Here is a 27852-nt window from a genome sequence, read left to right on the forward strand (position 1 = left end):
CTTCCCACGTAATTTATGATATCTGAGGACATCTGAAACTAGAGTGCTGTGAGTTGAAATCTGCTATATTTGCAACTCCTGGCTCGATAAGTCTGCAGTGCTCCGCGAATGAAGCATTAAATGGTGCTGTATTTTTAAACTTGCAAAGACTTTCGAATTCTGTGAGCAGTGATTTTTGCATTTTAACTGGTTTGACTCCTTGCTCTCCCTAGGGGAAATGGAAGAGTTAGAAACCCTGTGGCTGACTGGTATTTGTCACAACGAGAAGAACGAAGTCATGAGCAGCCAGCTGGACATCGACAACATGGCAGGAGTGTTTTACATGCTCGCAGCAGCCATGGCACTCAGCTTAATAACCTTTGTCTGGGAGCACTTATTTTACTGGAAACTCAGATTCTGCTTCACTGGAGTCTGCTCAGATAGGCCAGGATTGCTGTTCTCAATCAGCAGGGTCAGTACTGCTTTCATTTTTCCCCTTTAGGCAACAGAAGGAATAAACGCTGCCTCCATAAAATATTATCCTTCCTTTTATTCCCACCTGAACATTTAAAATCCAGGTTAGAGCAGCAGTGTGGTGCTCTGGAGTAGTCAATGGGCTTAGGATGTACTTGCACCCCTTGGGAAGTCTTAATCCATTGGATTTTTTAGGGTATTAATTATTTTATACCAGGATGATCAGTAATTGAATACTGAAAACAAATACAGTAAAGGGAAATTTTGATGAAGAAATGGTAGGTGCAGGAAATGTATTAATTTCCACATTAAAAATCCAAACAAAATAAATACTAATTTGATAAGAGACATTAGCTGTTGGCTTTATGGATTTCTTAAGCAAGAGAATTTTAATTTATAAAAATACAGTGGAATATTTTTGTAAGCTTTTTTTGATAAAAAACTTGAATAAACTGTATGAGAAAAGGTCAAACACAGGTATCATTTATGTCTGGTTAGACACTAAGGCAAGTTTTAATGATAACTTTACCAGACCCAAAGGGGATTTACTTATGCAAGAAACTGATACTTGTAAAAAATATGGAAATGTAGCTTATTCTATTATTTTTGACAAATTGGTTGGGTTTTTTCTTTATATATTTTTAAAATAGATAGAACTTTCATTAGGTAATTGATTTTTTTGGATTTTTTATAAAGCTGAGGAGAACTGAAAATGATACTAAAATGGCTAATTGCTTTAAAGTGTGCTGCAATTACCCTGTTGAGTATATTGGAGCATTTTGGAACTGCATTAAAAATAGTCTGCACTACCCTGTTGGGGATTGTCTAGAAACCACATGCACCTTAACCTCCACATTTTATATTTGAACTTTATGTTTCTGGCCTTTTTTATATGAAATTCTCCTAAGAATTGCAGGGGAAAAGAAGTATTTATGCCAAAGGTAAATGTCTGAGAATTGCTAGTTCACATGGTTGGAAATGTCAATTGGGCTCACAGGAGTGACCAAAGAGGTTGACATGAGAAAATGGGCTTCAGCCTTTTGCTCAAAATTAACTCAGATGCAGCTTTAAAAAGAGCTGGGTTTTTTGACATGTACTGAGATAGGGATCAGAAAAGCTAAAATATGATGGCTAGAAGCCTTTTTATTTTAGTACAAGTGAAGAATACCTTAATCTCCAATAAAATAGTCCCACTACAGGCTTGTTTAGAGGGGAAACTGAATCACTGGTTTAAAATAAGAAAGTATCTATTACTGAAGATCAGTTTCATTTTGTGACAAGATTAGGGAAGCCTTTGGGGTACCTTCTAATCTTGTATTGTGGAATAAGCTGGGGAGGCCAAGACAGACCACTGGTTTGTGAAATACTGGCAGTTTTTCTCCTTTGTAGTTCTAATAGATATAGCAGAAAATATTCTTCCATTTCAATGCAAGGAAATGATAAAAAGTTGGAGATGTGCTTTTAATCTTTCCAGTAATGAGATAAGAAATGTTTAATTTTTCTTTATTGCTAATTAAAACTAAAGTAGAAGTTGTAAAAAGTTATACCTAGTGATTTAATTTGTCTTTTATTACAGGGTATTTACAGTTGCATTCATGGAGTACACATTGAAGAGAAGAAGAAGTCTCCTGACTTTTCTTTGACCAATTCACAAACCAACATGTTAAAACTGCTGCGAACAGCGAAAAACATGACCAATATCAATCCTTCAAGAATTGACTCCCCCAAAAGAACAGCTGATTTTATTCAGAGGGGTTCTTTGATTATGGACATGGTCATGGATAAGGGAAACTTGGTATTTTCTGATAACAGATCCTTTCAGACAAAGGACAACTTTTTTGGTGACAACATAAGTGAACTGCAGACACTTCCTGGCAATCGACACAAGGACAATCTGAACAATTATGTTTTCCAAGGGCAGCATCCTCTCACACTGAATGAATCCAATCCAAATACAGTAGAGGTTGCAGTAACAACAGAAACAAAAGTGAACTCCCGGCCCAGGCAGCTTTGGATGAAATCTGTTGAATCTTTACGCCAAGATTCTGTACGTCAGGGCCAAGGTTCCCAGAGAGAAAATGGGTCTGAGGAAAACAGGCAGCTTTCATTGAAAAGCCAAAGATTCCTTCCTGAAGAGATTGTCCATTCAGATGTCTCAGAGACATCAAGCAGAGCTACTTGCCACATGGAAGCTGAAAACAACAACAAGCACCACAAAACCAAGGACAATTTTAAAAAAAGGACAGTAGCATCAAAATACCCAAAAGACACTAGTGATGTGGAACTGACATATCTGAAAACCAAACAGGGCTCTCCACGGGATAAAATCTACACGATTGATGCTGACAAGGAGCCAGGATTCCGCTTGGACACACCTCAGTACATCGAAAACATTGTCCTTCCAGAACCTGTAGAGCTTCCTGATGCTTACCAAGATCACAACGACAACTACAGGAAAGCCGAACACGCCAACAGGACTCCATCACATAATGAAGACAGTCTTCCAAATAATGACCAGTATAAACTCTTTGGAAAGCACTACACTCTCAAAGAAAAGAATACTTCCCTAGGTGACATGAACGATAGGTTCAGGCAGAATTCCACGCACTGCAGGAGCTGTCTCTCCAACATGCCCACCTACGCGGGGCACTACTCGACCAGATCTCCCTATAAATGTGACGCATGCTTGCGGATGGGGAACCTCTATGACATTGAGGAAGATCAGATGCTGCAGGATACAACGAACTTATCACTTCCTGAAGAAATATATGAGCGTACTTGGTCACAAAGTAGTGCTCTGCAATATCATAAAAAGAATAAACTGAGGATTAGCAGGCAACACTCTTTTGATAATATCGCTGATAAATCCAGGGAAATTGATATTGGAAGACCTTCTCGCAGTATAAGCTTGAAAGAAAGAGAGAAATTTCTTCAAAGTAGTCCATATGCAAGCATGTTTAGTGTTCCCTCAAGCAAACTGTTGAGCAACAAGGCCTCACTTTTAACCCATGCTCTGGAGGACAGTAAGAGGAGCAAGTCCCTGTACGCTGTTCACTCGGATGATAACCCCTTCCTGCACTCCTATCGTGATGACCAGCATTTATCTCTTAGGCGAAGCCCAGCTGATCTTTATAAACATTCATTGCCAACAAGAGGAAGAAATGATAATTATTTAAGGTCATCCATACAGTCTACAGCATCATACTCTTCCAGGGATGGTCGGATCCATAATGACATGTACATTTCAGAGCATGTTTTGCCTTACGTTGCAAATAGGAATAGCTTGTACTCAACTCCAAGGGTTTTAAATTCCTGTAGCAATACACGTGTGTATAAGAAAAGGCCTAGCATTGAATCAGATGTTTAAATTTTCCATGAACACTTTATCTATAGGGAAAGAATAGTTGCCACCATCTTAGAGGGAGAATTTTCCTTTAACAGTATCCTGCTCTGGTAAATGATACATAAACCTCTCCCTTTCCCAATGTACTTTTGTACATGAATAGGTAAACTGGTATGCTCTGATCTATCCTTTTAAAATATGTCTTGTTAAAAAGGATAAAAAATAGCCATTTATGTGTGCTTTATATATAAATGGCAAGTTGTACTGAAATAGCCCCAATATATGTTGGCAACTATGCTGTTTTGTACCTAATTATTTTACTATTTCGGTTATTCTAATTTATGTTGCTAAGTATCATTCAATGTACTTTTGTCCTTAGAAATGTTTAATGATTTTCTAGTGCTGGATAAGCAATATGGTATGCATGTAGTATGACACAGACAACAAGAAATAGGGATGCATTTGCACAGATTCAAAAGTAAAAGAGAACAGAAAGCTAAGACTTCCAAAAATATATTTTAGCTTCATAATCATTTTCAAAGCCAAATAATAATTAAAAAAAACCCCAAACCCCAGGACCTTAATAAATAAAATACAGTGTGTTAGCACAAAATTAGGATGTTCCTTCTAGACTGACAGACAGTAGATGGGAAGGCAGTAACCCCAAACATGTGAACTGCTGTGTACCAAAAGGAAGCCCCATGGATATTGGTTAATGTTCATGTACAAATGCTTTTCTTATATTGCACATGCACTTACCATTACAAAGTAAGTTCATTGAAAAGTTTGCAGTAATCTTGTCAGAAATTTCACAGCTGCCTAATCCAGAGTATATATTTTTAGATATCACTATATGGCACTTACTATGGAGCTGTGGACTTTATTAGTAACCTTGAGGCCTAATGTGTACGTGAGTTTGCATTTGCCCCTTACTGGTGATTACTCAGGGCTGTATAGTATTTCTTTTATTCTTTCACTTCCCAAACCAAAACCCAACCCACTGTAGTTCTTTGTTCATAGTGTATTAGTGACAACTAATTAATTGTATATTAATAGTACTAAAGCTGTTAATACAGTATCAAACACCGACAGCCATAAGTTTAGTGTGGTCAGTGAGGAGTGTGGTACCATTTATTTCCATAGACAGAGAAGGATTAATACCTTTGAAAGGAGTTCTTCCTTCCACAATATTGTGCATATTTGTTGAACATCAGACCATTTTTCAAACCTCTCCAATCAAGTCTGTTGTATAAAGTGAATATATGCACATGTAACTAAGAAACAGTATCTTTATTATCACTTACTGATACACAAAGGTATTCACATAACAGGGATGCATTGTTATATGACTTTTCCTTCTGTAGGTGTCAATCAGATTATTTCACAAATAAAATGTCTGCTACGCACCCCTCCATACCCTCACTGGAATAAAAAAAAGCCACTAGATTTTAACCATGAGGGAGCATGAAAGGGAAGAGAGGAAGCCTTTCAGGAGAAGAGTGTACAGCTGCAAATTTTATTTCAACTAAAGAAGTAAATATAATTATTAATACATTTAACTACTGAAAGTGTTCCAGAGGTGGTGCTCTCCCATTTTACTGCTACTCTGAGAATTGCTTTAGGATTTTTGTGTAGAGGAAATTTAGATTATTCAAGCATTATTCCCTCCATTTCACTGAAGAATGGTGAGCAGGGAAACCATTACCACTGTGAATTGGAATATGTGAATATTATCCTAACTTTTCTCTAAACTGAAACTCTTTTCAGCAGAATCGTGCCTGTCAGCTGTAATTGAAGCATCTGCATGCCAGAGGTGCAGTATGCAAGGTGTTTAATTTAGAATAGCATACTGCAGAGCAGAGTTGCAAATGAGAGATAATATAAATGGGAGATGTGTAGGGATAGTAAAAATAAAGTTTCTTGAATTTTGTTTACAGCTTTTTTTAAAATTGTACAGATTTAAACTGACTTTGGCTATCAAAGTCCAGAATGAGTTCTTGGTATTTGCAAAGGTATTTGTACCTTCACCATGATGGTGAAGGATGATATTTTTTAAGGAATGAAATGTAATGAGCTTTGGGCTTCCAAGTCTCTTTCCAGCTTCCAATAATCTCAGTATACTTTATTATAAGTATGATCAGAAAGCATATCTATGGGTATCTCTATGCTGTTTGGGTAAAAATATGTTTTGGGTATTTTTTATTCAACATTTGGTTATAATTATTGGCCCTGATTCACATGGGATGCTTTCTGATTCCTCACTGGAGGGAGTTTTTATGAACAGAAGTTCCTTACCTGCCCTTAGAGAGATTTCTTAGGAAGAGTTGTGTGAGCTAAGTGGGGTTAGGATGTCTGTGGGATGAACACTGCTTGTCATGAACCCAAACCTTTTCCCAAAGACACAATTATGCTTTGCTCTTATGTCTACAGGAAGGCAAATGCACTGAAGGCATAATGTTGTAATGACTATAATAAAAGTATTTCAGCCAAATTTTAATATCCAGTCCAAATCATAGTATATTAACCAAAATCCAAAGTGTTTTGAACTATCTAGTGTGTTTCAGCAGATATGGAATTTGCTGATGTCGTGCCAAATCCTGCCATGGAAGTTGCTGAGCATTTTACCCAGTAAATCATAAAACTCAGTGGTGGCTCATGTCTTTCACATCATCATTAAGCTCTCAAGTATTTGTTGGTTGCTCCAAGTCTTTTGTATCATCATCTCTATCTAACCAGACACACATTATATTCAGTATTTATATGAGTACTGTATGGGAAGCTGTGGGAAAGAAAAATTCCCATTTACATTTTCTCTCTTGAGATTCAGTTGTAAACATCCTCAACCCAGGTGGATTTATCTTTCTGTGAAATGTACAAGCAAATTAGCTACAACAAAATATATTGCAGTGTTTGCTTTTTCTGATTTGAGCAGATTTCTGGTGACTGTAGAGATTTCTTATTATTATCTGCAATATGCAATACAACCACCTGCCCTAAACCAAAATAACGAGGCTGAGGGAAGACTTGATAATGTTGCACAGCAGTTGTTCACATGGAAATATAAGATGCTGCCTTAAAGAGGGAAAAAACCCCACCAGATACTGAAAGTAGAGGGAGTCAGAGTCTGCATGCTTTTGTTGTTGTGGTCTTGGCATAAATCCGAGTCGATGAAGGGGGAAGGAGAGCTGAGGCAGGGCTGAGGGCAGTACCGGTGTGCTTGCAGATGTGCTCGTGTAAAGAAGAAGCAGCTGAGAAGTTGAAGAAAAATCTTCAACAGAGCCACAAGCCACAGCTTGTGAGGCTCAGCCTAGAGCGCGTGGAATTCTGAATTTTGCCTGAGCTTTGTTGATATATTTGCACTGACTTTCAATTAAACCGAGATCAAGACTTTCTGTATTTCCCTCTCTCTCACTCTAGCTGCTGCTATACTTGAAGAGGAGAAAAGAATCTTCCTGCATAAGTGGCCATCCTTTCTGTACCTTTCTGGATGGTGCTGGTGACTTGTTACATTTTCCTGATTACAGCTCTAGCAGTTTGTTGGTCATTCCTATCACCACGATTTCCTGTGACTCCAGCTGGAACTGAATCAGGCTGTAAATGATATGGGCCATTCTTGGTAGCATGTCCTGTAGTGTTACACTGCTCCTGGACGACACCTTTTGTGGAGGCAGGATATTCAATTGCTGAGGAATGCAGTAGGTACATGGAGGTAAAAACAGATATGTAGACATACCTGCCTCTTGCTTTTTTCCCTCTTTTAAAGATATTGTAGAATTTCTTCATGTTTTTGTCTTTCCCTTTTCACCACAGTAAATTTTCCTTTTTTCTCTCAAATAGATTTTGTGTTCTGCTTGTGTTTCTTAGAACAGTGTAGCCACCCACTAATTTAAAAGCATGGAAATAAGATATTTTAATATATAAGATAAAATTAAGGAAAATTAAGAGATTTTGCATTTTTGGAAAATTTAATTTAATGTTTTTGCAGCTTTTGCTCAGAATTCATTACTCTGCTATCTAAGAAGCTTGGTTAGGAAAAAAAGAGTGCTGTGGACAAACAGAAATGAAATCACCACCAGCTCACTGTGTTTTGGCAGCATCTCATAAATACATGTCTCTTTATGGTCTTTCAGGAACACTTGAGAGGTGAAATAAGGCTCACAAGAGAAATCAGGTGTGGTTGTTTTTGGTTTTTTTTTTCCTGATGAAAGCAAATATTTTTATAGAGTTTTAAGGGAAGCAAAGGCTAGAGCTGTGAGAGTAGTTTTGTGTTTCTGTGCTGGAAGGCTAAGCTCTGTTACCAGTGGGGAGAGAGAAAGAGAGAGAGAAAGCAAGAGAAAGCAGGTTCCCTGTGGATGGAAGTTCAGAGGACTGAAGGCTCTGGAGCAGTTATGTGGGGGATGTGTCCAGAAATATATTACCTCTCTCTGTTGACTTTTTAGAAAGCATAGGCTCCTAACTCAGATAGCTCAGTTAGGTGGGCTTGGAAAAGCAATGGTCTATTTACCCCCAGCCTCAAAAATCTGCCAGTGAGTACCAGGTTCAGCCTTGGAGGTGTTGTAGGTTCCTGTGCTCATGAAAATAGGGTTTTTGTTGGGGTTTGCAATACCCCCTGCATAGTTGGGGTAATAATTTGCTTTATACCATGTGACTACCCAGCAAGGGAGAAAAGTGTCAGAATCTAATCCTTGTGTAATAAGTTTATACCTTCATATTTCTGCAGTGTAGCATGTGCACCTTAGAGATGGGGAAGATTTTGGTACTGTTCCCTCCCTTGCTGGGTTTATCAACGTAGAACAGAAATTGTGTCACAATTCTAAGGGTCTGAGAATCTGCCTGGATTCAGGAAGAATTCACTAGGTGAAACTTTTTTGTTATTTTACATTGCATTTAAGATGTTTGATATATAAAGCCTAGTGAAAACAGAACTTTTATGAAGAAATCCTCTCCTACTTAATATAAAAGAATAACTATCCTGTGGCTTGGCTAGATTGTGTCAAGTGTTAATCATCACATTCTGTGCTTCTTTCAAGATGAGTGTCATACATTCCCTTCTTTCCCAGCTCTGGTCCTATCTTAATTCAAAAGTCCTTTTAAAGCAGATGCCTTTCCTGAGTAGGACAGTCTGGTTTGCAACATGAAAACAGTTCTCCAGGGATAGACTTAAATTATTTTCTCAGAAATGATTTTTGTTTTTGTTAATCTAAACTTCCTTTTTACTGTGAGCTGAGCCTTCCAAACTTAGCAGTACTGAAGGAACTTCTGAAAGAACATAAAGGCCTTTCAAAGTGTGACTTATGATATGAGCCATTTCCCTGCCCAAACTCACCTGTACTGTCTTATTTAAATGTATTGGCAACATGTCAGCATTTGAGGGAGCTCAGTTTAATCACAGCTGTGTATTTCCTTGTGATGTGGGTATAAGCACAGACAGGAACAAGGTGTGATGGAAGAAAGGCTCGATGTGCTGTGGCTGGAGTCACCTGTGAAGCTGTGGTTAAATGGGAGTAGCCTCAGGGCTGTGCTGTCTCTTCCATGTTTCTGGTCATGCAGAGTGTCTGTCTGATGTGCCCATCGTGTCCCTGGTGTGAAGCTCCTGTCCAGTTCCTCAGCTGTCCTTGTGGAGCTGCCCCCATGCTCGCCCCATTCCCGTGTCTGTCAGAGGGGAGGTGGCTGCTTGTGCTCTCAAGGGGAGCTGCAATCCTGCCCTGCTTCTCCCTGCTCTGCTGGGGAGGTTCCTGCACTCTCTGTAAATAAGCTCTTCGTTTATTTCCCTCACTCAAGCTTTAACTTTTTTTTCCCCCTGCTTCTCTCGACCTGTGTACAGAGTATGCGCTCTAAAAATATGTGCTCTTCCAAAGTCCTGTGGCTTTGGAAGCCAGGAATGCAGGTGTGCATCACCCTGCAATGCAGTGAAAATGCACTTGGTTCTCCTCGTGGGATCATCAGCTTTTTTGTTCCATGCTGCAGAATGTATCTGCCATGGTTTAACCTGTTCTTTTTTTAAAAAAGTTTCTGCCATTCTAACAGCTGTAAGAATCCACTGCTGATTTTGTGATGATTTTGTCATATCTATAATTTAAGAACCAGAAATAATATAAGTAAAAATAAGTTACCTCACTATTTACCAGGTTTTTGTTGTTTTGCGCTTAAATGACAATTTTTACTCCTTTTGCTTAATTCTTTACCTGTATTGGAAACAAGGCTAAATTAGTAGAGAATATAGCCATGCTGTAACATTGTCATGCAATACCTTTATTAATAGATAACCACACTAAATATAGTATTACATATTTAAAAGAGAGATGGGTTCAACTCTCCAACTCTTAAAAAGTAGTGGTGATAAGCAGTTATACTACTAGATGTTTTGTCCTTTCCCTTTTGTATTAGTATTTGTTTTCACTAATATATTTCAAAAATTATATTTCTGTGCACGTTAGAAAACTGTGAAAATAAATACCAATAAATATTGTGATACTTATTCAGTGCACTGTAAAGTTCCAAGTGAGATGATACTTTGCTTCTGGGAATTGGTGAAAGTTTCCTCACTTCTCAGAAATGGTACTAAGCTTTAATGTGGGAAAATGGTAATATTTACAGTGACATGAAATTTTAATGGAGAATGTCTTGTTTTGCACTTCTGGTACTATTAGAAGAAATGATATGTTTTTCTCAGCAAATGCATTATGAGATTACATTTTTAAATTTGTTTTGTGCATTGCAGTACATGAGAATAACCGCTTTGAAGAGATTTGTGTTACTTCATTACTACAGCATTCTTTTGTCTGATAATTTTTTTCCTGAGCCCGTTGAATAATGGTATTTAATGGCAAAAACCTTTTTGGGAATGTATTTTGGCTTCTGTCTCACATTGCAAACCCTGAACTTGGACTCAGTGATGCAGTGGAAGGCCCTGGTGAGGCTGCTCTGCCTTTCTGCGCTCCTGGGGACGGGGACCTTCCTTGTTCCCAGCTGGGACCAGATTAGAGGAGTCCAGGACACTTTTGGAGGATGTGCTGTGCAACAATGCAAGTGTAAATGATCTTCAAAAGTGAAAATATAAAGAAATTGGAGGCTCACAGTTAGCCACACTAGTTGGGGGGTGGTCTGTGACAGGGGTCTGCAGTTTCTGGAGGAGATGATAATTTTTAACTAAAGTAATTTGAATTCTACTTAAGTTTCTGAAAGTAACTGAAAAAGCGGGAGTTTCCTTTTTCTTTTAAAGCCAAAGTCTTTATGTTTTCATATGAGGTTTCACAGGAAAATGGGCCAAAGAATACAATTAAATATGCAAATGGTTAATCCTATGGAAAAGGGTATCCTGTTATCTTGATATGCACAAGCATATTAATGGTAATAGGAACAATGTGTGTAATTTTCCTGTATATTGCTATGTAGGTTGCACTATTTTGAATGACACAAGCCTGATATTTTAATTACCAAATACCATAAGATGCTGTTTATTAATAGTTTAAACTTGTTAACCTAAATATATATACAGTATACACAGGCGTGCGTGCATACACCTTCCAAGCAGTCATGCGTGAGTAATCTTCCAGAGCTGTGGGACACATTTCAGCAGTGCTTTATTTTAAGTGGTTTTCTCCTTTCCAAACCTCCCACATCTAGAAATCCTCTAGCAGCTTTTATTGTAGTGTTTGATACTGGGCACAGAAGGGGCTGAAGGACTGGTTTGGGTCAGGTTTGCTCTGTGCTAGGACACATTCAGAGAGTTGCTGTCCAAAAGAGCTGGAATTGATGCTTGCTGTAATAACCAAACCAAGGAAAAGGATGGCTTTTCATGATGGTTTAAAAAACTTGGCCAGAGAGGCTGTATTGGCCTGGTGACTGACCTTAAACTCAGACTGACCTTAAACTCGGTGTTAGCTCAGGTGATCCACATCTGATCATTGTTACTTTAGGCAGCTGAGGAAGGATCCTCCAGAACAAAATCCCCAGGGAAGAGGAGCTGGGGTGTGCACCAGTGTGTTCGCTCCAAAATGGGTTTTGCATGCCAGGCAGGATTTAGCAGTAGTGAGTAAGGCATAATCACATCTCTCCATGCACAGGCTTTTGTTCTTGATAGTCCTGGTGATGTGGAGATTTCCCCTGAGGAATGGGTGTGGTATTTGGCTTCTTTCTAAATTTATACTGCTCTAACTAAAACTTAAAAAAACCCCTTGGAATCATTTGTTGGAAGTAATTACTGAGCTGTTTTTGAAAGAGAAAGTTGTATAATTACCAAATTTTCCACCTTAACCAAGAAACAATAAATTCTGTAGGGTCAGATTTTATTAACTGCTCATTGCAAGTATGTTTTGGAGCAGAACTTGGTTTCAAGAAAATTTTTGCTTAGCCTGTTATTACCTGGTCTAGATTTGGATACCAAATGTGGACAAAACACCTCTTGACTTAAATGGGGTGTTGGAGGGAGTGATGGGAGGGCAGATCCTGAGTGCAGTTCAGGCTCAGATTTTAAAAATCCCCATGTTTTAAAATGTCATATAGCAAAGGTTTGGAAATTGCATCATGTTAAATTGTGTGCAGCTAGGAAGGAAACCAGTGCAATTCTAGTAAGAGCTGTTAGCACTTTATATTGATATCAGTATAATATTTTGGAATAGTCTTGCTCATTTCAGAACATCCATTTTGCACCAATGATGAAGAGCCTGATCTCTCTGTCTTCACACTCACACCCACATGCACAGTGGATCTCGTGCCTTCCCTGCTAAAACCAGGAGGCACAAACAGAATTCATTAATGTGTTAGGCAAACTCCTACCTGATTCTTAACCCATCACTGCATTTTATGCAAAATTTGCATCCATACATGTCAGGGTCTCACTAGCACTTCACCTGTGAGTTAATAATGTTGATTTTAATTCATCAGATTCAAATTCACACTAAACCTCAAGGGCATTTTGTGCTTCCTTTCATCCTGTTTAAGGATACTTGTGGGCTAAGATGAAACACTAATATTTCTGTGCTGCTAAACAAAACCCACCAGAAATATTTTGAAATCTCAAATTACACTTTGAAAAACATTTTTTACCTGTTTACTTGAATAATGTCAATTTAATGTATTGTCTTGATCAGTTTTTGTACATATACATGTGTATATATATTAAGCTATATATAAATATGTATATGTATAAAGTTTTTTGGGGGAAATGAGGGACAAGACAGAAATTCAGAGTTGTGACAAAGATTCTATAATAATTTATTAATAGTTTCAAGTAATGTATTGTTGTTTTGAATTTGATTAGAAGTTAATTGCAGATGAACTGTGAAAAATGAAATGCAACCGAGAAAAAGAGAATTCACAATATTAACTTAGGATTTTTTTAACAAAGAAAACTAGTTACTAGTGCAGTTGGAAGAATATTCTTTTTTTTGATGGGAGAAAGGAACTCCAGGTGTAATAGTTTGCATCGATTACATGGAGCACTACCGTACATTGCACTAGGAGAAATTTGCATGCCAAAAAAAAATTCTACAAGAAATCTTGGAACCATTCAATTCCATACACAGTAAACTAAAAATCCTGTCACTTCTGTTATTTCCTAGTGCAATTTGCTGTAACAATCTCAAAATGTCATACTTCAAACCAAAGTGTAAGTCACAAATTTCCGATTACTAGCAAAGAATAGTAGAGATTTGAAGAGCTCTTAACACCTGGGAAAACAAATCAGGATGTTAGAGTAGAAATAAAAGAATAGTGGTGAAGTGGAATCAACCATAAAATAATTATTTTTTTTAGAGAATCCAGAATTTCATTATAAAATTCACAATCTAATGGATTCTTCAAAAGAAAGGGTTTGGGGAAAAAGGGAACTTTTAAAATCTAGTTTTGACATTCCAATTACTGCCTGTTTTTTTAGCTAGGTTTAGCAAAGTGAAATGAATTAGAGCACACACAGTTTCAGCTGCTGTGTGGCACAGACACGTGAGCACCCAGCTCCCCCTGCAGCCTCTGCCCCTTCCTCTGAGATCTGGGGGAGGCTGGAGCTGCCCCGGAGCAGCGTGGGGGAGCTGGGGGTCACACTCCTCTCTCCTGTGTTCACATCCAGTCTCACTGCAGTTCACCCTGACCATATTGTAACCCAGTGCATGACTGAGTGCTAATACTGTATAAATATTTTGAAACATATCTTTAAAAAAAAAAAAAAGTTTGCTTCAAACTTTTTATGATAGAGAAATATATAATTATTATGGTTGTCTGACAAACTGTATTGTGTTCATTTTTTTTTTTTTTTTGTTAAATATGTAGAAAAACATTAAGGGAATGGGGGACTTGAATGTCTGTGTGTACTGAAATGTATATAACTATTTGGAAGAACACATGTGCCAAGTATAACATGATGTAAAAATTGTAAATATATGAAAAATTCATTTTTCTAATAAAGATAATTTCTGCCAATTAATATGAAAAGGAACAATGTTATCATTCTTGTCTGTCTTCCTTGTTAAATGGGGCAAGATGAGGCATCAGCTATGAAGAAGGTTTACATTTGTTTTTTCCTTAGCCATTGATGTGATTTGAAGGGTGTTAACAGCCACGTTTTGAGACATCCTTTGCTGTTAGAAATGATCCAAAGGTGAAGATGCCTGAAGCTAAAGCTGACAGTATGTGCTTGGTGATCCCAATTTAATTTAATTCACAAAGAGGATCGAGACAATGATCTTATGGAAAATCCCTTTGTTGTGAGAATGATGCTTTGAGAGATGCTCCCTCAGCAGAGGGAGCAGGAGGAGCTCAGTCAAGGACAGTCCCCTCACCTGGGGCACCAATGCTCCCAAATCCTCAGAGGCGTCGGATGCACGAGGCGCGGTGGGCCTGCGAGAGGAGGTGATCTTGGCTGCAGAAAGGCAGGAGCCCTTTGGGCCCTTGTGGAGGCAGCATCCAGCCTGAGAAGGAGGTGTCCTGCCAGGAATGATGCCACCCCTGAGGAGAGCTGGAGCTGTGGAGCTCAGCCAGGTGAGGATGGAGGAGAGCAAAGCAGGGGATGAGGAAACAGCAGTGATGTCTCACATCTGCTGTGACTCTTGGTACCCACAAACTCGCCTAATGTTCTGGTTAATCAAATTATAAATCAAAATAGAGGTTTTAGTGGTGCATTTAAAATTAGTTCTAAGGTTTGATTATTTGCCTGGCCCTGGGAGCTGAAGAAGTGAGGTTCACACTGTTCTCTGAAGTGGTTCCATAGGACCCCATTTTCCATGATGTCTCATCAGCTAATTAAAATCTTTGAATCCACAGAATGGGCAGAAACAAACCTTTGGCAATTAGAAAAATGTTCTTTGGGCAATGGGAAGAAAGTTGTTGCAAAAGCCCAAAGTATCCTTTTGCTAAAGGGGTTTTGTGTTGGATATAAATATAATGATGGGGTGAAAGGTGGCTCATGGATGTCTCACAGCAGAACAATCTTTTTGTTCCCAAGATGAACATGACTGCATGGATAGTATGAGAGATATAAATTTGGACTTCTGTCCTTGATGAGGTTTTTAATGAGGAAAAACCTGCTGGGCTTATGGTCTTCTGCTAGAAGATTCTTTCAAAGGGACCCTGCCCTATTTGTATCTAAACATCTCCATTTCATGAAACAACATGAGATGTGCCCCAGTTACTGAATCATTATGAATCATTATCTGAGCTTGAATCTTTGTTTTTATGTGATAATGGTGTTTGTATCCAGGCTGGTGTTGGCATCAGGGCTGCTCCTCCCAGCTCTACCTGCCACCAGAGCTGATTCTCTCTGTGTGTCTCTGAGTCAGCTCAGCCTCAGCTTTGATTCCCTTTGGGATCTGGTTCAAAGACAGTCACATTCCCCCAGACTGTTCTTTTGAGGCTTTGCTGATGTGTCTATGGCAACTACCAGTCTTCTAAGACTTTGCTTGCTAAAAAATATAAAAGTTTAAGTGGTGATTGGGAAATGGAAGCTTTTTAAGTATGACATATTGTGCATGGCACTGGCAGCAGCATTCCCAGCAAACTGAGCAATGCACCCGGTACCAACACAAGTTTTTCCCTGTAATTTGGACTCAAAACCAGCTGTTCCAAGGCCAACTGCTGAAGTCTGCTCATGTCTATATACAGAAACACAATTCAACCTCCTTGTTGTGGTGAGTTTTCCCACTGATCATTCTAGCTGCTTGTTTCTCTGCTTCTTCCAGCAGTTTACAAACAGCATCAGCTTCCCCTTGCAGATTTGTTGCAGTACAAAAACGAAACCATGGTTTCCAAAAATTGCATTATTGATCTATCCTATGATTCTCTGTCATGCTGTGCTTCTCCCACTTCAGCAGGCACCTCCCCATGTGCAGCACTCTGGTCCTGTTTTCCACTGGAGAAGGGAAGTTTCACAAGCTGAACAAGGTTCTCTGCACTGATTTCTGTGTTGTCTCTCTAGATGTTCCCAAAGAAGTTTTCCAGTTTTCAGGTGGGAGGGAGGGTGGGGTTGTGTGTGTGTAGTTTACTGACGATTTATTTGTTTGCCACTAGTTAGCTTACACAGGATGATCATTGCAGATATTGACTGCATTCTGTTCAAATCAACATGCTCAAACATTTTAAAAAATAATGTAAATAGTGATTTATAATGTAAACAGTGATTGTTCCTAAGCTATGGAAGTAACGATTTTAATGCATGGAGGTTTCTCAGCTTTGCAGTAGGCAATAGGGGATGCTAATACAGAATATAATAGTGATTAGCATTGTTTAGACAAGGTTACTGCAAGGTCAAAGACATTTTCCAGGGGTCTCCATGCAGCTCCATGTGTAATTTAATAGCAATAATCCTTAAAAAACGATTGGCACTGCTAAAGCACACGGTGTTTTTAGAGTAGACCTCAGCCTGCTAGTTAGATGTGACCCAACTCATGAGATCATTGAACCCTTTCATAGTCCAAAACTGCATAACATTTGCACTGTTTGTAAAGAGCTATGAAAGATACAAAAAGCAAAAAATCTGAACACAAAACTCCAGAGACACAAAATACAATATTAACCAGGTTTGAAAGTCTCAGGCCCTCTCATTATAGAATTGTGCAGTTCCACTAATTACTTTGGGGACAGAAGCTGTTTGGCATTTCAGAGGCTTGGATGTGAGCAGCTGTCTCCTTCCATCCTGCATGGGGAAAAGCAAATTGAGTAGGAACCATAACAGGCATTTCTCTGTGCTCAAGGGAAAGCAGAGACCTTGGCTGGGTTTTCCTCCCAGTTCCTGAGATGGTGCAGTTTTATCAGTTAAGAGGTTTGCCAACTTAAGAAAAAGGTTCCTCAGTGTTATCACAATAGAACAATGATGATTTTACCCTTCTCTTTCCCAGAAAATGTGGCAAATTGAATAATTCTCCTGGCTGCTGAAATGCCTTTAAGTCCCTTTTCTGCAGTTATAAAAGAAGAACCATTTGTATACCTTGGAGAAGATAAAAGTAGTAGGAGTGAGGATGACAAGAATAGCTGATTTTCCTCTAAGAACAAAACTGCTGTTGCATTGATTTGGCCACAGTGAGTGTTTCCCAATATGGGCTTCAAAAGCTGCAGAGCATGTTAATTCCTGTTACCCTTTTTATTTTATACGTAAATGTGCTAAAAGCTTATGTTTAAAAATAGGGGTGGGGATGAGGCTGAGGGTTTTTGCTATGGGGGAAACTTTCAAATAGGACTAGACAACTCAAAGTATCCTGCAAAAAAATTGTGCAAATCTCTTTGAATATGCATTTCGCCAGTAAGAACTTCTAGTAGCTCTTAACCAACCAAGAAAACAATTTATTTTTAATGAAACATCAAATCTCAAATTGTTAGTCCGTTTAGATTTTTACTTTAAGTTGAAATGCTGCAATGATATTCAGGTCCTCTTTTCCCCCCCTTAAATCCACTGCTGTTCCTGCTGTTCTTTTCTCTGGGTGCACTATTATCTCAGCAAATGGGAGCAGCCAATGTGACCTTAATTATATTTGTACTTCTCTGAACTAAACAGCTGTGATCTTATCACCTTCCTTCTTATTTCCCATTCCTTCCATCTACTCCTAGCAGTTTTCTTTATTTCTGTCCCTGTTAGATTGTGGAAGTGTGAGCTGCACCTGCATGGTCAGCACATTTCTCTGTGTTACAAGCATTGTAATCTCCAGGTTCTTTTCTATTCCTGTCTTTATAGAAACTCACATTTTGTTTATTTCTCAACTGCCACTCTGCAATGAGATGATTTCAGTATTCAGAGCATAATGGCATCCATAACCTTCTTTTTCAGATATTGGTTTTGCACTCAAAACATTTGGATAGGTTGAACTATTTTTCCTTGCATGTGTTTGTTTTTATGACATTTCTAAAAACTAACACACTTTCTTTCCTTAAATATTTGAGTCTGACAAGCCATTTCAGACATCCTTCAAATTTGTTGAGCTTGGAATAGAAAAGAAATGCCAGAACATTTACAGACCAGGGCTAGGGTAAGAGTTGTGTGTTGTAAGGGATGCTGGACACATTTACATACCTCTGTGGCCTGAATGCCTGCATGTTGTGGAATTGCATCCTGTGTACGGAGGACTTTCTGAAATAATGTTTAGCATTTAAAAAAGGTCTGTTATGTAATGTGATGTACTGGGTTAGACCATGAAATGCTTTGAAGTCAGAGAATGAGAAACCCACAGTTTAGGTGATCAAGAAAGGTATTAAATATTGATACCTTTAGAAAATGGCATGTGTCTTCAATTCTTTCACACTGCAATCTAAATAAATCACAAATTTATTTCTTTGGGGAGCTGGATTCAGGTAGCAGAAGCAGTTTTATAGAGAGAACTTGAGGCAATGGTGAAAATAGCCCTATTTAATCATGGTATTTTACATATTTCTCAGAGCAGTGGGTGGGTACATTCGAGTGTATAAGAACCAGAGCTGCCAGCTCGTTGCTCACATCTGTGTATTCCCTGGTTCTGTGTATTTCTCTGGAAACCTTTCTTCCTGAGGCTCGAGGGGGGGAAAGTAGGATGTGATGTTATCTGCAGTGTGATGCTTGTACCCTCTTGCTGTCTGTGGGCTACAGCTTCACATTTTTTAACAGCTGGACTCGATGATCTTGGAGGATTTTTCCAACTATAAATAATTTTATATTCCTATAACTGTAAAGCCTCAATGCTGGAACAACAAAAGCCCATGATTTTAGATGGAAAGTTGAGAGGTAGTTATTTACACATAGGCAGCCCAAGAGGAATTAGCTACAAATAAGCTGCAGTGAACTGCAGACTCTTAGCCCCTGTGCCAGCAGTGGCTGTGGCTTGGCAGCCTGTGCAGGAACAGCTGCGCTGATGTGCACAAAGACCAATTACCATCCCTCTAATTGCAAAGTGTTCCCACTGGCTTCATTGTGCTGGTGTAGCCCAGGGAAAACTTGGTTCTGGATTCTTGGTCTTCAGCAGGCACTGCAGGGCTTGAGCAGACTGGGCATGGGGCTGTTCCCAAGTCAGGGCTGCTGTTGTTTCAGTGCTGTGGGTTTGTGTGCACACACTCGTGCATGAGTGTGCATGGTTTAAACAAACAGCCCCTCAAATCCTCTCTAGCATGACTGCAATGCTCTGATCACAGACCCTTATTTGCTGATTTTAGCAGCAATAATATGAATGATTTTTGAGGTGATGGATGACTCAGTGGTCATTAAGGCCAGAGAAGTGTGCCAGAGTGTGCCAAAGAGCCCCATGCACTGAGGACAGCCTGTGCTGTGTGATTGCATGTCCTGGAGAAGATGGAAAACCTTGGGCCTGCTTGGAATGGGATTCTGTGAAAGTCCTGCTTCATTCTTGGTAGGGATCAAAGCAGATTGCTGGACTGGGAATCTCAGGGTGGTTTCTAATGCTGGCCTGGTGTTACCATGTCGTGGGATCTTGTGAGCCCCTTCAGTTTGTATAGTGTCTCTTGCCAGTATCTCATATGGAGCAGGCACTGAAGTCTTGGCAGAGACTCACTGGCTTTGCAGCAATAAAATAGTTACTAACACTAAATTACTAATTTTTCTCCCAACCTGCAGTCTATTGGCATAACTTCACCACATCTGTCCCTTTGACACCAGAAGCCTAAAGTACAGGGAGGTGTAAACAAGCAGAGAGTGTCACTGACCCACCAACATTCAGGATGAAGTGTAACAATGAAGGTAAGCCTCCAAAATAGTCTTATTCCACAATTACCTGCAAGGCAAGCTATAAATCCTTGACAGGACTGACACCATGTTGCTCTCCATACTGTGGAGACACATTTGCAGTGTGAGCACACAGTTACTGCTTTTAAAGCTGTGGACATGAAATTAATATCAACTCAAGGAAAATACTGGGTTTTTTGACCTTTGTGGGATGCTTTGTCCTGAGCTTACACAGAAGCTTCTTTTTCTTTTAACCTTATATAAGTTATGTTGTTAGATCATGTTTTTAAAGACTTTCCCACATGGTATTTTCAGTGGACACACTTGTGACATTTGCTGTTCGTATGACCCCTGTGAACTCACAGTACTGCCCTCAGGGAGTCATGAATATGAAAGTGTTTCCTTTTTTGGCTTCATTTTTCACTGTTTTTGCTGGCTGGTTGGTTGTGTGCAGTGCAGAGCAGCTGTCCTGAATGTTATTGTTCTGTCCTCCTTACAAGGGGCACAAAGTAAAAGCCTTCTGGAGAAAGCAGCTTTGTTTCCTCTCAAGAACTCCAACATGAGAAAAATGTCAGAAAAAGAGCGCTTAATGAAAGAATTTGTACTATTACAAGAGTGGTCAAAATATTTTTTTAATGAGATATGTTATAAAAAGAGAAGCAATGTAGTAATGGTTTTGGAGATTTAATCAGAAGAGTTGATTTATATTCCAAAAATGATCTTTGCACTAGAGATGCATCTTAATTAAGGGCCTGCATTTTAATGGTCCACCAGTCAAACTAAAGATCTCTTTGTGGATATAAGATGGTGACAGTCCTATTTTAATATTGTGATGTCTTTTAATTGCCTTCTCTGCACAGTCTGTGCCCACACCTCACCACATCTGTCCATAGAGCCCTTTGTTAAACTGGGAGGTGAGAGGGAGGGACAGGAGGGACAGTGTCACTGGGTAACTCAGTATATTGGCACAAGTGTCCATCCACTGGCAGAAAATAAAATATTAAATGGCAGTTTCAAAGGAAAAAAAAAATGCCCAGCAGAAACTCTGTTTCAGGAGAACTGAAACTGTGAGTAAGAAGCTGTATTTGCAATTGAGCCTTTGCCAGTGCAGAAAGAGGCAGAGTGAGAGAGTGACAGTGTTGGGGATGGGATGGAACAGCCACATGGCAGCTGCATCAAATGTAGCAAAGCCCCACTCAAATTTCTCCATTAAATAAGAAAAATAGTACTCAGCCCATATAACAAGCAGAAGAAATCCCTCCTTATGCTGATAAAGGCTCCAAATGCTGAATAAAATGTTTATATTTTGAATAAGTGATGCAGCAGAATATTCAGGGCAGCAATTTTGATTTAGGGCCTGAGCACTGGGAGGTGCAGTGCTGTCTTGCTCTGTGCCATTGAATTCAACAGTGTTGCCCTCTGATTCAAATGAATCTCCTGAGTGTGAGTGAGTCAGTTTTCCACTCCCTGACGTGCTGGTGTAAGTGTTACACTTCCCAAAAGTGATATAATGCCCCCAAATATTTGGTTGATTTATTTTAATTCTTGTATTTATTTACATTTTAATTGCTACAGATGGAATAAATTCTCTACTTTGAAGTTTTATTACATTAATGAAGCTGGCATAGTGTAGCCTAACCAATTTTGGAACCTCTCTCAGCCTTTCCAGTTATGTGAAAGAGAATTTCAAGTAAAACATAATAAGGCCTGAGTAAGTTGTTCAACATATGGTACCCATGTATCCTCAGAGGTACAGAGGAGAAGAAAAAGATATTTATCAAATTTCATAGTCAGCAAGAACATTAGCCCTTAATAAAAATGAGTGTGGTGTTTTGGGCTTTTTTTTAGGAACATGATTTATAATTAATTAAACTTATTTTTTCTTTCTTTTTTTTTTAATTATTTTTTTTTAATTTTTCCAGTACCTTTTCTCCTATGATATGTTCCCTCTTCCAAGAAACAAGCACTGTGGTGTATCCTGACAGACAGAGACAGAAGACATTTGTTTTTAGGAGCCGTGTGTATGTGCTGGATTATGACACGTATGTCACAGCCCTCTATGTTTGCACCCATTTTCAAACACATTTTTCTGTTGTATTAAACCTCCAACAAGAACTAATGAAATGCAGACCTGGTGAAAAGAGGTGGGTGGGAGTGCAGGACCCCCTTGGGTTTGTGCACAGATGACCTGACACTGAATTTCAGCCCTGTGAAGGGGACACAGCCCTCTCCTGTGACTGCCCTGGTGGCAGCAGGTTGTCCTAGTTGCACTTGAGTGTCAGAAGAATTGGTTTCTGTTCAGCCATCCTTGATGTTGTGTCCTTTCATACCTATGAGAGAAACTGTCTACGCAGGTGCTGGTGCAGAAATACATCGGCTGAGCTGTGAACAATGAACTACATTCTTTCTTCTAACACTAAATTCAGGTCTTGTTAAAAAAAAAAGAAAAGGACAGGTTGCACAAGAACAAGAACTTTCAGTTCAGACTGTGCCAGAGTAAGTAGTAAGTGCTGGGTTTGAAAGTCCTTGTCAGGTTTCTGTTCAGCTGGTGTGTGCAGTGTCAGAAGGATCAGGAATGTGTGTATTGCACAGGCAGGCACTGAGGATGCTGCTGACTCCTCTCACTCCTGTGCCAGCCTTTCCCCAGTGTGGATGTCTTATCTGTTGAGTGTACCATGTACTAGACATTTTAAAATCCTTGTATTTTCCCACATGACTTCTTTTGGAATAAAGTGGAGCTGCAAATGGATTTCCACTCTCTAATCTCCTTCCCTTGTAATGTGGCAACTTGAAGCTTGGCAAATGCAGTTTTTATAACCTATAACAAATGTGCTTATAACCTTGTGCTTTAACATCAGCTGCTCACTATTCTTGCCTTAATCTGAAAAGCTTGATAATAAACATTCAGGCAGGAAAAACTACTGAGACTATTGAGTGTCTGTTATAATAACTCTGATTCAGTATCTTGAAGGATTAAAATGAAATTGAACCTGATAACATCAATTTTGTGCAACCTGTCTCTTCTACTAGCTTTTAATCATTTTTCATAACAACTCTGCATTAACAGCCTATTCTGGAAATGCATTCCTCTGTTGTTCTCTGGTATTACACATTCCTTGTTTTGCTTTTATAAATAATATTTCTCTCTCTCGTTCATCTGTGCTCCCCACATATCACCAGGTAGATTTGATGGATTTCTCCTCCTGAGAGCCATCTGCTCAGTTATGTTAGATAACATAAACCTATCTACCAAAATGCAGGCTGATGGAAGTTCCTGCTAAACACAAGCATTCATTTATGATCCTTCTTTCCAACACTTTGCCCCCTGGCCAGGCCTTCCCAGCTAAAACCTTTCAGAAAGTGCTGGGACTCAAGACACATTTTGGAATTGTCCAGTTGGGCATGGTAAGAACTCCTGGGGCCTGCCTGGGGAGGCTGATCTGAGTGCATGGAAAAGAGGTGGATGAACTGTCCTAAAAGGGAAGGAGTAACATACTCACTGCTGTAGTGGGTTATTGTGCCCAAAAGAGAAGATGGATGAAACTGAGGACAGAATTCAGAGACTGGAGAAAGTAGGGTAGACAGTGTGTTCTTGGAGCTGGGGGTTGGGTGACCCTAGGGAAGAGCAGCAGCAGGATGAGAGGCTCCTTTCTGGTCCAGGGAAGTTCAGCTCCTGCTCCTCTGGCACAAACCCTTGTGCAGGCCACCAGAGGACTGGGTATGATGGTAAAGGGCTTCACAATGGAAACAAAACTAAATAAAACCATGTATTTCTTCTAATCAGGCCTTTCCCTGCCTTTTTGCCCTGCACTTGGGCAGGAGGGGAGCTGCTTGTGCAAGGGGCCGTGGCCTGTCCTCTGGACTGTTGGATGGAAAATGCATCTGCCATCAAGACCTCAAGCTGTGGTAAAAGCCTGAAGGGCTCCAAGACATTCAATCAATTTTGTAAGAGCATTACAGTGGGTCTGTCATGCTCATGACTGAACAGTTCTATTTCCACTGTGTTTTGACTGAAGAGATTTTCTGTTTGACCTGCCCATGTACAGAAGCACTCTGGCATGAACCAGATGGGCCCAACTTAGGCTAAAAAGGAAATATTTTTTACTTTTCCTCAGATATTTCTTATCTCAGTCAGTCAGAGTTGCTGAGGTCACTAATCAGCAGTACAGGGGTATGTGCCAGAGCAGCCCAAGCAGTGGGTCAGGCAAGGGAGGTTTTTGGTCAGGGTGATGATGGGTGTCACCCTCAGGTGGTCATGAGCACCAGGTGCCCAGTTTTTCTCAGCCTGAAAAGACGCTGAGGTATTACACAGAGCCCAACAGCTACTGGCTGCATCCAGCTGCATGAAAAAGTGTCTACAGAGCTTCTCAAACATGCAAGTCGTGGTATGTGTAATTTTCACCACTTCCCACCATGGGAGAGGTGGGATTTCTCACTCAAAGGGATGCATGTTGTACTGACTCTGGAGACTGAATACGTGCCTCCAAGAGGAATTTCACAGCCTGGCCCTCCTCTTCAGAGCTCACAGGGCTTCTGGTTTCCTTTGGCAGGAGGTCTGCCATGGAAAAAGTTACTCCTGGAGGGACTGAGTATTTCCTGGACTAATTACCTTGCATTGTTTGCAATCCTTGAAGCATCAAAGTTGATATGCTGGGTGCAAGAAGGGAAAAGTGGCTAGAACCTGTAATGTAGCTTAATGAAAACTAATGCAAGTTTAAATAAAAAGAAGTGAACAAGTCCCTAGTGAGATACCTGAGCCACAGTTCCACAAAATTTAATTAATCTTTCCTTTGTATTAAACATTATGTTGCAGGGAAGAATCTGTGCCGAGGACAGCAGTGACTAATTTCACAGCAAGGAGTAAACTTTTGTGTGTGATTTTGTCTCACCACATGCCTGGAAGTAGGTACAAAGGAATAACAGCTGAGGACCTCAGGTACAGAGACAGCTGCTGGATGGGCCAGGTCATGAGCTGACATCATCAGGTAAATATAGGCAGGAGGTGTTTGGTTTTTTTCAATCAAGAAGTAAAGGGAAATATTTTTAGTGCATGTTTGAAACACCTCTGCCTGCTCCAGATAGTGCGTCCTTGGTCTGGGCTCTGACCTCAGCCACTGGTAAAGTTTGGTTCTGCACAGCACTGGCCACAGGCTTGAAACCCTTTGCCCAAATGTCCCAGAAACACCAGGTATTTAGAGTTAGAGCTTTATATCTCACATGTTAACCACATAAGCCTTTCCAGAGGTTTAACACAACCATTTGCAGGGCAAGAACATTTAGTATGTCCTCACAATAGGCAGAAGTTGCTCCTGAGTTTGCAAACAGCTGTTTGCTTCCGTGTTGCAGACATATATAAATAATTCCTAGAGAGGTAAATATTTGTTTGCTCAGGAGATCCATACCAGTATCTATGAACTGGGTGAAGGTTTGCATTTCCCTCAGTCAGAATCCTGTTTACTGCCCCACTTTCAGACCTCCTGCCATAGCCTTAGAGAGAGTAAATATGCCTGAGATTTGCTGAATTCTGCTTTTTGTGTGCCTCTGCCTCTGGAATCAGCTTCCTATGCTGGCAGGAGCACCTTCACAGGAGGAGGCAGCTCCTCAGTCCTGAGGAGAAGGACTTTGGTCTGAGAGCAGCTGGGGGATGCTGGCAGCTGCACCAGCTGCTGCTGCAGGCTTGCTCTGCATGATTTCCTTCTGGCAGCAGTCAGTGCTCTCTTTTATCTTAAAAAAAAAAAAAAAATCTTCCTCCCACTGCTGCATGAGTGGATTCCCTGTCCTGGAAAAGGAAAGTAGACCAAGAAAGTAAGAGTCCTACCCCTGGTGCAGGTACTTTAGAGGGGGTTTGAAAGGCTGGAAGGTGATGCCTCAGCCCCACACCCCCTTGGCCTGGTGTGGGGCTGCCCCAGTGAGCAGGGAGGGCAGGGAGTGAGGGCTCCTGCCCCCCAGAGCTGCAAGGTTTGAAGGGCACCATCTCACACACTTTGACAGTGCTGGGAGACAAGCAGTTTACAAACTCTTAGCACTGACTTTCCCTCTGACACCTCATTTGCTGTTTCTAACCTTAACCATTTTTGGTGATACCAGCAGTATTTCTACCCCTGCATATGTTCCACAAATCACTAGAATCATTAAATATGCAGCTGCTGATGGAGACTGTGTCTCCCAGAGCTGGTGGTCAGCCAAAAGAGCTGGATTTGCTCTGGGGAGTCAATATTTGTAGAGCTAAAGACCCAAAATAAGAATGAGGAAATGATGTGGCAGATTTCATGAGAGAAATGTCTGAACTTCTCTGATGAGTTTATTTTGCCTCTCTCTGATGCCACTAAGCTGACAGAAAGCAGGTGGTTGATTAAGTGTCACAGTCAGCCCCGTGGCACTGGTGATCCCAGGCTCTGACAGGTAAAAGGAGCTGTGTTTCATCCTCTGCATGTCTTGCATGTAATTTGTTGCACAGGCTGAGGGCATTGTGAGAGATGAGCAGCTCATCACTCCTTGGGTCTCTCCCTTGCCTTTCCCATCAGACATTTAATGCACAGTGTGTATTCCTGACCACTGCACTGCCAGGAAATCTCCTGCCACAGAATTTTGATTGAGTTGGGTTTTTTGCATGTTTTGAAAATACGGTTTCACAAGAAACACAGCACTGCTGCAGATCTTTCATTACCTGTTGGTGCATGACAAGAAGTTAATATTTTAGGTTTTTCTGTAAGTATTCTAACACAGGAAAACTGGCAAATATATTTATAAGTTAATCCAGAGAAAATTACTCATGACTGGGTTTTTCTAACGGGGATGGAAAAGCAGAGCTGTCAATATTATTTTATGCCAAATAAGTAATGATAACAAGGTCAGTCTTTTCTGACACCCTCTTTCCTCTGTTTGACTTATACTTGACTTATTGAAGCCAGAGACCTGCATTATTTCATAAATGCATTGGGCACAAATGCTCTGATGGGGAAGAAGTTAATTAGGATGAGGAGGGAAGCTGTGTTCCAGGTGCAGGAGCCATTAGTATTCTTCTGCTCCAGTTCCCTGAAATGCTGCATTTATTAACCTTTAGCCAGATCAGAGCCGATTTCTCCTGTTTCTTACATAATGTTGGAATTCTAATTGACAGTACTGATGAAAGGGAAAAGTCTCTCTGCAACTCAAATTTTTCTTGCTTTCATGTAGAGGGCTTTAGAACAAGTGTCTTATCAGCTGTGAATAATTGCATCTCATTAGCTGTGTACTGGAGTTATATGTGTATGCATATTGGAGTCGTGTATATATTTGGCTGGGAAATGTTATGGCTTGCTTCAAGTGGCACTGGGGATGTGAAATTCAGTGTGCATGGCATGTTTATGTAACTGAGTGACATTGCTGAAGAGGCAGGAGATGATGGTTGCACATTTGGGTGTTTGCAGTGGTTTTCTCTGGTACCTCAATAGGTTTTGTGCTTCTAGGAAAATTTAGTTCTGTGCTGATCTTGTAAATCCAAATTCACAGAAAGTTTTGGAGTCTCTAACAGACAGAGAAAGCTGCCAAAAAAGTAATTTGCATGAATGCTGTTGTCTTAGCCCTCAAATCCTTTAGAACATTAGGAAATTCAAATAATCCATTTACAATCTTTTCATTGCACCCTTTGTTTTGTTTTTCTTTTTCCCTCTGGCTAGAAGAGGGTTCTTTTTAATAAAATGAGGTGGTTTATATCCAAGAGGGCAAGTCTCTTCTCCTTAAAGGGGCCAAGCAGTTACTCAGAGATGATTTTCCATTGTGCAGAAGCTGCAGCTGCCACATGGCTCTGTGATAGGGGCTCCCACCCCTGGGAATAACCTGGCTGCAGAGCAATCACTGATTGCTTTCTGCTACAAGGATTATTTTATTATTGCTCATAGTTCAGAGACAATTCAACTCACACACACACACACATATATTGGCATGAAGA

At 40.0% G+C, this 27852-nt stretch overlaps 1 protein-coding gene across 3 annotated transcripts in view; it reads left to right on the forward strand.

The window, feature by feature from the left end:
* GRIN2A (glutamate ionotropic receptor NMDA type subunit 2A) overlaps positions 1-14216 on the forward strand; it is a 157399-nt gene extending 143183 nt beyond the window's left edge. The window contains exons 13-15 of one of the 3 annotated variants that reach the window (XM_077187017.1): positions 213-451; positions 2030-3690; positions 7214-14216. In XM_077187017.1, the coding sequence (XP_077043132.1) occupies positions 213-451; positions 2030-3690; positions 7214-7229 (1916 nt within the window). In that variant the 3' untranslated portion in view covers positions 7230-14216. Of the gene's footprint in view, positions 1-212; positions 452-2029 lie in introns of all 3 variants that reach the window. The other 2 variants (XM_077187018.1, XM_077187015.1) reach the window with 2 other exon arrangements.
* Positions 14217-27852: the final 13636 nt, after the last annotated feature.

This window comes from Agelaius phoeniceus, chromosome 16, assembly GCF_051311805.1.
Source record: "Agelaius phoeniceus isolate bAgePho1 chromosome 16, bAgePho1.hap1, whole genome shotgun sequence".
Taxonomy (NCBI): domain Eukaryota; kingdom Metazoa; phylum Chordata; class Aves; order Passeriformes; family Icteridae; genus Agelaius; species Agelaius phoeniceus.